The sequence below is a fragment of the Chelonoidis abingdonii genome, chromosome 12 (genome assembly GCF_003597395.2).
Source record: "Chelonoidis abingdonii isolate Lonesome George chromosome 12, CheloAbing_2.0, whole genome shotgun sequence".
Taxonomy (NCBI): Eukaryota; Metazoa; Chordata; order Testudines; family Testudinidae; genus Chelonoidis; species Chelonoidis abingdonii.
The window spans coordinates 1,932,891-1,945,383 of record NC_133780.1 but is presented as its reverse complement, the minus strand read 5'-3'; the positions used below and the strand labels follow the sequence as shown (position 1 = coordinate 1,945,383).

Here is a 12,493-nt window from a genome sequence, read left to right as displayed (position 1 = left end):
CCCCATTTCCCCACACCCTCACCTCCACCTGATCCCCTTTCTCTCAGCCCCCCAGCCCCTGACCCACACCCCATTTCCCCACACCCTCACCTCCACCTCATCCCCTTTCTCTCAGCCCCCCAGCCCCTGACCCACACCCCATTCCCCACACCCTCACCTCCACCTGATCCACCTTCTCAGCCCCCCAGCCCCTGACCCACACCCCATTTCCCCACACCCTCACCTCGACCTGATCCCCCTTCTCTCAGCCCCCCTAGCTTCTCCTCCATCCCCTGACCCACCCCTAACCTGACTCATGGCCCCTTATTCCTCCACCTCAACCCCAGCCCCTCCTGCCTGTCCCAGCTCCCAGCTCATTCCCTAGGGCTGCCCCCTGGGGCTCTGTCATGGGGCTGGGACAGGCCCGGCTGTGGGCAGGGACCTCCAGGGGTGCAGCCCCCAGTGCCTGGCTGGGGGGATCTGTGGGTCCGGTTACTCTCACTCCTGCCCCTGTTCCCAGGCGTGGCCCTGCAGTGCCTGAAATGCGAATTCACCATCCATGGCAACCTCTGCTGCATCAGCACCGTCAGCTGCGACACCGGGCAGCTCTGTGTCACCGTCCGGGGCCACGCAGGTAACAGCCCTGCCTGCGGCTCCGGGCTCCTTCCCCTCCTGGGGACCCACCTGCTCGGTCCCTGTCCCCTTCCCCCTTCTCCAGCTTCATCACCTTCCCCATCCTGGGGACCCACCCGCTCGGTCCCCATCTCCTTCCCCCTCCCGGGGACCCACCCGCTCGGTCCCCGTCTCCTTCCCCCTTCTCCGGCTCCATCACCTACCCCGTCCTGGGGACCCACCCACTCGGTCCCTATCCCTTTCCCTCTCCCTGGGGACCCACCCGCTCGGTCCCCGTCTCCTTCCCCCTCCCGGGGACCCACCCACTCGGTCCTCGTCTCCTTCCCCCTCCCGGGGACCCACCCGCTCAGTCCCCATCCTGTTCCCCCTTCTCTGGCCGGGCAGCTCAGTGTCACCATCCGGGGCCACGCAGGTAACAGCCCTGCCTGCGGCTCCGGGCTCCTTCCTCTCTTGGGGACCCACCTGCTCGGTCCCTGTCCCCTTCCCCCTTCTCCAGCTCCATCACCTTCCCCATCCTGGGGACCCACCCGCTCAGTCCCCGTCTCCTTCCCCCTCCCGGGGACCCACCCGCTCGGTCCCCATCCTGTTCCCCCTTCTCTGGCCGGGCAGCTCAGTGTCACCATCCGGGGCCACGCAGGTAACAGCCCTGCCCGCGGCTCCGGGCTCCTTCCTCTCCTGGGGACCCACCTGCTCGGTCCCTGTCCCCTTCCCCCTTCTCCAGCTCCATCACCTTCCCCATCCTGGGGACCCACCCGCTCAGTCCCCGTCTCCTTCCCCCTCCCGGGGACCCACCCGCTCGGTCCCCATCCTGTTCCCCCTTCTCTGGCCGGGCAGCTCAGTGTCACCATCCGGGGCCACGCAGGTAACAGCCCTGCCCGCGGCTCCGGGCTCCTTCCCCTCCTGGGGACCCACCCGCTCGGTCCCCGTCTCCTTCCCCCTCCCGGGGACCCCCTGGCTCGGTCCCCGTCTCCTTCCCCCTCCCGGGGACCCACCCGCTCGGTCCCCGTCCCGTTCCCCCTTCTCTGGCCGGGCAGCTCAGTGTCACCATCCGGGGCCACGCAGGTAACAGCCCTGCCCGCGGCTCTGGGCTCCTTCCCCTCCTGGGGACCCACCTGCTCGGTCCCTGTCCCCTTCCCCCTTCTCCAGCTCCATCACCTTTCCTGTCCTGGGGACCCACCCGCTCGGTCCCCGTCTCCTTCCCCCTCCCGGGGACCCACCCACTCGGTCCCTGTCCCCTTCCCTCTCCCTGGGGACCCACCTGCTCAGTCCTGGGCTCCTTCCCCGTCCTGGGGACCCACCCGCTTGGTCCCTATCCCTGGGGCTTCCTCCCACTCAGTCCCCGTCCGCTTCCCCCTCCTGGGGCTCCCTCCCGCTCGGTCTGCGTCCCCTTCCCCCTCCCTGGGGCTCCAGCGCTCCCGCTTGGTCTCCGTCCCGTTCCTCCTTCTCCGGCTCCATCGCTTCCGCTCGGTCCATGTCCCCTTCCCTCCTTCTCCGGCTCCATCGCTCCTGCTTGGTCCCTGTCCCGTTTCCTCCTTCTCCGGCTCCGTCACCTTCCCTCTCCCTGAGACTCCCTCCCTCTCGGTCCCCATCCTGTTCCTCCTTCTCCGGCTCCATCGCTCCTGCTCGATCTCCGTCCCGTTTCCTCCTTCTCCAGTTCCATCACCTTTCCCCTCCCTGGGGCTCCCTCCCTCTCGGTCCCCGTCCTGTTCGTCCTTCTCCGGCTCCATCGCTCCTGCTCGATCTCCGTCCCATTTCCTCCTTCTCCAGCTCCGTCGCCTTCCCCCTCCCTGGGGCTCCCTCCCGCTCGGTCTCTGTCCCGTTTCCTCCTTCTCTGGCTCCGTTGCCTTCCCCCTCCCTGGCGCTCCCTCCCGTTCAGTCTCCGTCCCGTTTCCTCCTTCTCCGGCTCCGTCGCCTTCCCCCTCCCTGGGGCTCCCTCCCGCTCGGTCTCCATCCCGTTTCCTCCTTCTCCGGCTCCGTCGCCTTCCCCTCCCTGGCGCTCCCTCCCGCTCGGTCTCCGTCCTGTTTCCTCCTTCTCCGGCTCCATCGCTCCTGCTCGGTCTCCGTCCCGTTTCCTCCTTCTCCAGCTCCATCGCCTTTCCCCTCCCTGGGGCTCCCTCCCTCTCGGTCCCCGTCCTGTTCCTCCTTCTCCAGCTCCATTGCTCCCGCTCGGTCTCCGTCCCGTTTCCTCCTTCTCCGGCTCCGTCGCCTTCCCCTCCCTGGCGCTCCCTCCCGCTCGGTCTCCGTCCTGTTTCCTCCTTCTCCGGCTCCATCGCTCCTGCTCGGTCTCCGTCCCGTTTCCTCCTTCTCCAGCTCCATCGCCTTTCCCCTCCCTGGGGCTCCCTCCCTCTCGGTCCCCGTCCTGTTCCTCCTTCTCCAGCTCCATTGCTCCCGCTCGGTCTCCGTCCCGTTTCCTCCTTCTCCGGCTCCGTCGCCTTCCCCTCCCTGGCGCTCCCTCCCGCTCGGTCTCCGTCCTGTTTCCTCCTTCTCCGGCTCCATCGCTCCTGCTCGGTCTCCGTCCCGTTTCCTCCTTCTCCAGCTCCATCGCCTTTCCCCTCCCTGGGGCTCCCTCCCTCTCGGTCCCCGTCCTGTTCCTCCTTCTCCAGCTCCATTGCTCCCGCTCGGTCTCCGTCCCGTTTCCTCCTTCTCCGGCTCCGTCGCCTTCCCCTCCCTGGCGCTCCCTCCCGCTCGGTCTCCGTCCTGTTTCCTCCTTCTCCGGCTCCATCGCTCCTGCTCGGTCTCCGTCCCGTTTCCTCCTTCTCCAGCTCCATCGCCTTTCCCCTCCCTGGGGCTCCCTCCCTCTCGGTCCCCGTCCTGTTCCTCCTTCTCCAGCTCCATTGCTCCCGCTCGGTCTCCGTCCCGTTTCCTCCTTCTCCGGCTCCGTCGCCTTCCCCTCCCTGGCGCTCCCTCCCGCTCGGTCTCCGTCCTGTTTCCTCCTTCTCCGGCTCCATCGCTCCTGCTCGGTCTCCGTCCTGTTTCCTCCTTCTCCGGCTCCGTTGCTCCCTCTCGGTCCCCATCGCCATCCCCTGTTCTCCGGCTCCATCCTCTCTCTTGGGCCCAGTCTCCTTCCCTCATTTTGTCTCTCTCTCTCTCTCCTTTCTCCTTCTCTTACTCCCCCTTTCTCGCTGTCTGCCCCCAGCCGACCACAAGCTGGTCATGAAGAAGGACTGCGTTGAGAGGGAGAAATGCCAAACCAACAGCACCTCGACCTTCGCCGGCGTCACCTACAGCACCTACTACGAGTGCTGCGAGGGCGAATTCTGCAACTCGGCCGCGGGCGCCGGGGCCCAGCTCTCCCTGGCTGCAGGGCTGGCCATGCTGGGGGCCTGGCTCGCCCGGGGCCTCTAATCCCTGCTCCGCAAGCCGGGAGGGAAGAGGAAATCATTTCTGTTGGGGGGGCAAAAAAAATCCAGCCTGACCTTGCCTTTAAATAGCCCCACCCCTTTTCTTCTTAAAGGGGCGCTTGGTAACCAGAGTCCAGATCGGATTCCTTTGCCTTGTTTTGGTCATTTTAAATCATTATAACCCAGGGATGGGGCAGAGGGAAAGGCCCTGAAGGAGGGGGAAGAGGTGGGGTCTGTCTGGAGAAGGGTGGGTGGATTTCTTGTTTCTCTCCAGTATAAAGAGTGCTGAACTGGAGTCACTCCGGATTCACACTGGGGTTACTGAGATCAGAATCCAGCCGTGGTTCACTGACTGCATTGTGTTTTCCTCCCGCCCCCTACGGGCTGGCTGTGTGGGTCGGACGTGGCAGGTGCGCATGCATGTTTTCCCGCTGCCCCCTGCTGCCTGGAATTAAACCTGCTGGTCTGTGTGCCATAAACCCTGTACTGCTAACAGCTTAAGGAGATAACTACCTTGCTCAGTTTATACTCAGGGGTTGTCTCTCTGAACTCCCCACCAGCACAGTGTGTGTGTGTCAAAATTATAAATCCGGCAGCGGGCCGGTTTGCTTTCACAGCCCAACTCTAAGGAATGGGCTTTAATCCACTTTGCTCAGCATGGTAACGGGCTGGCTCAGAAGGACAGCCAGGGCCGGATTAACACAGGGGCTTTAGAGGCTGCAGCCCAGGCCCCTGGGCTAAGGGGGTGCCCAGCACAGCAGGGCTCTGGCAGGCTACCTGCATGTCGTGGCCCCACGCTGCTCCCAGAAGTGGCCGGCTGCTGGAACTGGCCAATGGGAGCTGCAGGGGTGGCGCCTGCGGGCGTGGGCAGCGCACGGAGAAACGCTGTCCCTTTCCCGTGCCGAGACGTGCCAGCAGCCGGAGCCTGCACTTTGCACCTCCCCCTGCACCCCAATCCCCTGCCCCAAGTCAGAATCCCCCTCCTGCACCCAAACTCCCTTCCAGAGCCCGCACTCCACCCTGCACCCCAAACCCCTGCCCCAGCCCCCTCCTGCACCCAAACTCCCTCCCAGAAAGAAACGACTATAACGCTGTTCTAAGATAAGACGTAGGCTATTTTGAATTAACTTAACTGTATTCTACGTTTTAAGGCTGAAATGTAACCCCAGAATGGCTTGAAGTTAATTAAAAGGCAAGTTGAGTACAGCATTAGTAGCCTCGATGCCATCATTGTGATCATTTTGTTTTAAATGAGGAAAAAGACGTGAATACAGGGGGTGAGGGGCACAAAATCTAATCGCCTTGGGCCCACAGGAAACTTAATCTGACCCTGGGGAGAGTGCTAAGCCGGGCGGTGTGCAGCTGGAAGGCACCGGGTCGATTAAAAGGGGCAGTTGACACAACGAGCTTGTGTCCATCCTTGGGTCTGTTTTACTGCAGCTAGTGTTGGATTAGAAGCCGTACCCGTGTGTAACAGAAACGGTTTATCCAAGTCATGTTCAATAACATGATTGAATCTCTTTACAAACTCAAGGTAAAACTTGGTTAGAACAATAGTGAATTGGATCTGCTGTTGCAGCAGGATTCCGGTATGTCTCATGAGATCTTGCCAAGAGCTAAAGAACATCATACAGCTACTTTATCCATACAAGCTCTGGCAAATCTTTGAAACCCAATCAATATTGGGACAATATTGTCCATTGTTGTCATAAGTAGATAGGTAAGGTAAGGGTTAAGTTTCTTTTACCTGGAAAGGGTAACCAAACACCTGACCAGAGGACCAATCAGAGAACTGGATTGTTTAAAAGTCAGGGGCGGGAATTTGTATACTCGGGGTCTTTGTGTTTTTCTCGGCTATGGATAACCAGTTTCTTCTAATCTCTCTTATCTCAATATTCTACTAAAAGTCTGTGAGTACAAAGGAAAGCAAAGTAATTCGTATGAAGAGCTTTGTGTTGTATGTACAGATGTGGATTGCTGTGTCTTTGTTGTTTCTCGGCTGTGAGTAAACAAGTTCCTCTCTACCATCTTATCTCAAAGTTTCTCCTAAACATCTGTGAGTACAAAGGAAGCAAAGTAATATCGACTATGATGAGCTTGTGTTGTATTTGACATGTATGTTGATTTGTTGGACTGGTTTAATCGGGCTATTTTTAAATCAGACTATTTATTCTATTTTCTTATAAGCAAGAGCCTGTATTGGTTTCTTAATGCAAGATTATGTTTTATATTTTTCTTTCTTTTTTTTTCTATAAAGTTTTCTTTTTAAACTTGTGGAAGTTTCTTTTCCTAGTGAGGCAGAGAGGGGGGAGAAAAGCCCAAACTCTGTGTCTCACCTTCCTATTGTCCCGGGCGGGAAAGGCTGCAGGACAAGAGGGGGAGTCTCTGTGTGAGCTGACTAGGTGAATGCCTAGCCTCGGGAAGCTAGATTGCCTCTCCGGTTGTATTCAAGGAGTGAAGTATAGCATCTGCACCGGCTAACCCAGGAAAGGGGGGAAGCTGGAGAGGAGAGAGAGAGAGGACCCAGCGGGTCTGGGTCTTTGGGGTTCCCCAAAGGAAGGGTGGGGCACCAGAGAGAGAAAGGGGACAAAGGAAGGTGAGACACAAGAGTTTGGCTTATAAGAAATATGAAATATCTGATTTAAAAGATAGCCCGATTAAACCAGTCCAACAAATCAACATACATGTCATACAACACAAAAAGCTCATCATAGCCGAATTACTTGCCTTTCTTTGTACTTCACAGATGTTTAGGAAAACTTTGAGTAAGATGGAGTTAGAAGAGAAACTTGTTTACTCACAGCCGAGAGAACAAAAAAGACACAGCAACCACTCTGTAATACAACACAAGCTCTCATAACCGAATTACTTTGCTTTCCTTTGTACTCACAGACTTTTAGTAGAATATTTAGATAAGAGAGATTTAGAGGGAAACTTGTTTACCCATAGCCGAGAAAAACACAAAGACGCCCGAGTATACAAATTCCCGCCCCTGACTTTTAAACAATCCAGTTCTCTGATTGGTCCTCTGGTCAGGTGTTTGGTTACCCTTTCCAGGTAAAAGAAACTTAACCCTTACCTTACCTATCTACTTATGACAATTGTACAGGAATCTTGGCAGTTAGCCATGAAAGCAATATGGTCAGGTGCCTCAGTTTCCCTTTTCCATACAGCACATGAGGTCTGGAATGTCTTTTCCCCTGGGAAAAGTCCCAAGACTCGTTACAGGCACTAACTGTGAAACATCAGCATTACAAGGCTTTGTAACAGCAAGTGTGCCCTTACGTACCACCCTTAGCACATTGAGGGGATTTGCCAGAAGATTAGGCCATTTTCACAGGTTTTGGTCATAGCAACACATTAGTTACAAAAACCGTCATTAGCAATAACAAGAAATGTATCGCGAGTGTCCATCTACAATCACGTTTGTCATGCCGCACCTTTGGCCCAATGCCATTGGGTTTTGGGCATTTTAGGGTTACCCTGTGCTTCCCTTTGCAAAATTAAATTCTCTCTTTCCTGAAGGATCGAACCCCGATGCCTCTTGCTTAACAGAATTCACTGGCTGATGGGGGGTGGGGGCTCTCTGTGCTAACAGCTATTAGCAAAAAGAGCAGGAGTATTTGTGGCAAGTCTTTCTTCCCCCAGCCAGTCAGGTAATTTGCGTCAACACAGACACTAGCTTTTAGATTCTCAGCTGCTACCTATTCCAAGGCTGGACTCTGTCTTACAGAGACACCACACAAATCCAGAGGGTCTGAGGGTGAGAGTTCGCTCGCTCTCCCCTGCATCCTCAAGCGTTCAGCCATAAAACTGTTCTGCTTTGACACACCAGTAACCAAATCTGTCCTCTGAACCTGTTCCAACACCACTGTCTCCCCACAAGCTGGCCAAACCCAGCCCCTTGGTCATAGGGCTGTGTGAATCCCTTAACAGCTTTGACTCCATCTGAGACCTTCTCAAAGCCACCCACACTGGATCTGGCTCGTAACTTTTAGACGGGCTTTCGCCCACCCTACCTTATAAGTAGTCAGTGCTGGTTTCCCACTTTTTGCCTTAGTCATACTTCCACACTAAGATGCGGTGCCTAACTTCCATATGTTAATTGACCATCTACCTCCTGCTCATTAGCATTTGGGTTAATTAGCTGCCATGGTGCAGCTGTGGTTAGCACACGTAGGTTTCCATTACGCTCAACAGCCTGGCAACTTTCCCTGAAATCCCAAAGAGATTCGTTCCTCTCTTCGCCTTCTCCCATCACGTACCCTCGGTTTCCTGGAACACCTGGTGTGTTCGGTTCCTCAGGCCTCGGTTATGCTAAGTTGATCGTGATTCAGGCCTTATGTGACATTACATAACAGCCTGATAGCTACCTCTATCTTATCTCTATAACCCACCGCCAGCTTACAGAAGGGGTGGAGAAAATGCCTTGCCATGAGAGACCGGAGGAGCTCACGCCGTTTAATTGAGCACAAAAGGAAAAATCAAGAGGCAACTTGATTAACGTACAGGTAACCTTCATGCGGAGAAAATACCTGGTACAAAAAGCTCCTTTAATCTCGTGAAGAGAGGCCGATTAAGAACCAAATGGCTGAGAGGTTAAAGCCAGACAAATGCCAAGGAGAAACAAGGCACAAATATTTAACATCAAGGGAACTGATGTCTTCTAATCCGGATCGGTTGCCTTTCTGAAGGATACACATTTGTCAACCACAAGTTCTTGAGCTCAATACAGGGGTGTCGGGAGGTAAAATTTAGCGGCCTGTATTATGCAGGAGGTCAGAGTAGATGATCTACCAGCCGGAAACGCTACGAAGCTGTGGAAATCCTGTGGGATCTCACTGTGGAGCAAGCGAAGCTCTGGCAAGGCAGCTTTCAAATAGTTGATCTAAAACAAGGAGAAATGCAACCTCTGAAAGGAAGTCTCATGGCTTCATATTCCTGGTAACCCTGGGCTGGATGGAAGAAGCTGGTCCAAAGCGCCACAGGGATCTGGTCGCAACTCTGAGCTCAGCAGCTTCTGAGGTTCTCCTCAAAGACTTCAGGGTTGTTATACCCCGATGGACAGTGGTGCCTTCTGCTTTCTATCCAACGCTTGTCACTTAGGTGCTCTCTGGTTTCTCTGGTGCTCCAGACAATGGCCAGGAGATGGCGGTTGCGTACCAGAAATACGCCTGATTCAGCGAGACGAGGTGGGTGAGTTAGTTTATTTTACTGGGATCAGGGTGAAAGAGAACCTTGCAGAGCTCTTTTTCAGATGTGATTCTCTCAAGGGAGGATTTTTCAGTTTCAGTTTCATCCTTTGCCATTCATCGGGTGTCTGCATCAACCTGCACAACTAACAAGAATTCGCTCCTTTGAATACTCCAGAGCTGGATGCTTCTACCTTTCCATATTTCCTTAGCATTGTTTGCTAAATAGGGTTAAGTTGTAGGATTCTGGAAGTAGAAGATTGATCAATTGTCAGAAGGGATAATTATGTATTAAGTATCTAGGTAAGAAGGGTTGAAACGCAAGGCCTGCAGGCTGTAAAATTGTAGCTTAGCCATACCGGGCCTTAGTCTTAGAGCTAAGAAATGCTGACATAAGTAAGTGACTGAACAATAACCTGATGCCATAAAATTACTGGGAAAAGATGTACCAATGGGTACATGCCCAGATGGGCAGGGATGGTGGCCCTAGCCTCTGTTTGCCAGGGGATGGGTCACTTGATGATTCCCTGTTCTGTTCATTCCCTCTGGGGCACCTGGCTCTGGCCACCGTTGGAAGACAGGATGCTGGGCTAGATGGACCTTTGGTCTGACCCAGTCGGGCCATTCTTATGTTCTTATTGCGAAAAATGAATTGTAGGATTCATTTTGACTACAAGCTACCCGGTAGTCGCATTGTTCTAACAAGTGTTCTAACTGCAGGGTATGAAGTATGGTCAAAATCACATTATAAAAGAGGGTGCCCGGATCGGGAAAGTTGAGTTCCCTATGGGAAAACTCCAGCAGGAACCATCCCTCCACTGGCAGCCATCAGCCCCGAAGAATATCGCTAAGAATGTGAGGATGATTATAGGTGTAACGTGTGCACAGGTCTGTCTAGGATTTCTACGGGCTTCGATAATCATAACTTTAACTGTAACTTTCATAAAAGTTGTACAACAAACTGGACGTTGTGCTTGTGAATGTCTGTGTGGTCACTGCCCTTGGACTCTGTGTGTTCCTAGAGACTCCACATCTGCAGCAAGTAGCGGCCGTGACTTTCACTTGCTTGAGCTTTAAACTACAGGCCCCAGAGCTGAACCCCCAGTGGTGTCAGACCACATTACACAATTCACTGGAAATAAAATAAAAGGCGACAGTTCAAAAAGAAAAACCGAACAGAACCTTCTAGTTCCTCTAAATCGGGTCAGTATTTTTTACAAACATTTCTTTGATTTCATATTGTAGTTGGGGGTGACTCATGGGAGGGACACAAAGGGGAACGCCAGCTAAAGGGGGGGCACGTGACTTCCCCATGTGCCCCCCATGACTCCTCTCCCAACCCTTCCTGGCATGCTCAGAGTTGGCTCCTGTCCCCAGAAGCTGAGCCTGGGTGGGCAGCGTGGCTGGAAGACAAGAGGCTCTGGCCCCGCCTCTTCCCTTTCGGCTCTGACCTTGCCCCTTCCTCTCCCCACTCGGGCTGGCTGCTGGGGTCACTTGACCCCTTGTGCCCCTCTCATGAGTCGCCCCCAAGCAACACCAAACAGAAGGCACGGGGCAGTTTACACACACGTAGAAAACGCGTATCGGTTCATAAAGATGGACAAAAGTAGGGTTTTCAACCGGGAGTGAAAATATTTGGTGTGGATTTTAGTGGCATCAGTTAATCCCCTTCATGAATCCTCCCGTTTTCGTTGGCTCAAAGAGCAGGCCGTTCCGAGCAGGGTTAAAGCGGCAGTCGTCCAGTCTGGTCTGTGCAATCTAGTGTCGCTGTGCAATCGGCTCTCAGGATACAACCTGTTGCCGCCTCCTTTTTGACAGTCAACAGTATTTGTATCGCTGGCCAGGTGCCCAGAAGATAAGAAGGTTCTTGTCCCAGAAGCAGACGACCCAGAGCTAAAACCCATGAGTTCAGTATCGTGTAGGGACCCTCGGGGTGGATGACAAGGACACGCACAGTGAGAGCAAAGTGCAGCCTGAGAGAGCTGTGTTAAACCAAGGAATAAAGCCGGAAAAGCGCCAAGCCCCCTACGAAGATAGGAATAGGACAGCTTTGGGGATACGTGGCACCATTCCTTGCATAAGCTCTTGGACCTGCATTCTCACACCCTCCCTGGAGGCCCTGGTGGTAAGTGATGAAGGCCCAGCCCTGTCTCTGGCGTGCGCAGAGAGTCCGACGGGCCAGGTTCCTCCATGCCCAAGGTTGATGGCAGAGAACAGTAGAGCTGCAAGGTCAAGTGGTGGAAGGGCTCTTCCAAGCTAAGCTCACACAATGGGAAAATCTCCCCTCGACACGGCGGTTTGCCCTGCGGCAGGGCTGGAGCAGCATCGTGAATGTTTGTGCTAATGCTCAGCCTTCCGTGCCCAGATCTAACTTCCTCACCCACATAATACTGGGGTGCCCCAGTCCTGTAGGTTAGCCTATTAATGCCATTTTAACTCTGAGACTGTTGGTGCCTGGGGGTGGGGTGGGGGACGCTGAGAACGCTCAGTCAGGACAAACATCAAAGAACGGGGCAGAGACCCCCCTAAACTGATGGTTTTAGTCTAATAAATAGATTCACTTCGCCAGCAAGAAAACAGCATCTACAATACCTTCCTGGTTACAGAGACGCCAAAACCACAGCTCCCTTAAAGCACCCCAGCCTGGGGCTTTCTCACGGGGCAAGTACACCCCATCACTGTGGGATGGCGCAAGGGTGTGGTAGCCCTGTGGTTTAGGCAATATGGCTGCCTTCAGCCTCAGGGCCACGCGGCCCCATGACCGGAGTCAGTAGGACTCCCCTTGGCTGTAGTGAAGCGCGGACCAATGGCCGGAGTCCATAGGAGGGGGTTGGGTGGGCTGCCCCCCAAAAAGGGCAGCTGGGGTAGGGGGACCTGGGCCCTCCCTGTTCCACTGGGTCCCATCCCATGGCCTTGTAGTGGCAAATGGGTTTGCCACCCAGTGGGGAGGGAATCCCCCCAAAACACACCAAAGTTGCAGGGACACTGGCTAGTCCCTTCTTGAGCTACTTCCTACCGTGACTCCTGCAGTTGAAGACTAGGCATCCTTGGAGCCTCCAGACCCCTTGGGCGGCGCTGCTCCCAGACACTGCAATCTCCCTGGGGCGTCCGCAGGTACCTGTCCGGGTCCTGGCGTCTCCTGCTCCCACAGTCTGGGGTTCTGGCTGCTCCCAGGCTGGAGCTGGCGCAGTGCGTCCTTCCCCCTCGGCGGTCAGCCCAGACTGAGCTGAGCTGCTCCCTTTTATACTGCAGTGGAGCGGGGCGAGGGGGCGTGGCTTCCACTGCCAAGAGTGCAGGCTTAACCCCTTCCTCTCCAGTGTGGGGCAAGTGCACCCCATCACAGGCTCC

The 12,493-nt window shown here is 55.1% G+C and overlaps 1 protein-coding gene and 1 long non-coding RNA gene across 2 annotated transcripts in view; one reads left to right on the top strand and one right to left on the bottom strand.

Annotated features, from left to right (window-relative positions):
* LOC116821078 (sperm acrosome membrane-associated protein 4-like) overlaps positions 1-5,175 on the top strand; it is a 9,373-nt gene extending 4,198 nt beyond the window's left edge. Inside the window, exons 2-3 of the mRNA XM_032773978.2 lie at positions 500-613; positions 3,749-5,175. Coding sequence (XP_032629869.1) covers positions 500-613; positions 3,749-3,957 — 323 coding nt within the window. The 3' untranslated portion in view covers positions 3,958-5,175. The remainder of the gene's footprint in view (positions 1-499; positions 614-3,748) is intronic.
* LOC142047630 (uncharacterized) overlaps positions 1-12,493 on the bottom strand; it is a 196,075-nt gene that overhangs the window by 3,296 nt on the left and 180,286 nt on the right. Inside the window, exon 2 of the long non-coding RNA XR_012656897.1 lies at positions 29-243. This is a non-coding gene — a long non-coding RNA (uncharacterized LOC142047630). The remainder of the gene's footprint in view (positions 1-28; positions 244-12,493) is intronic.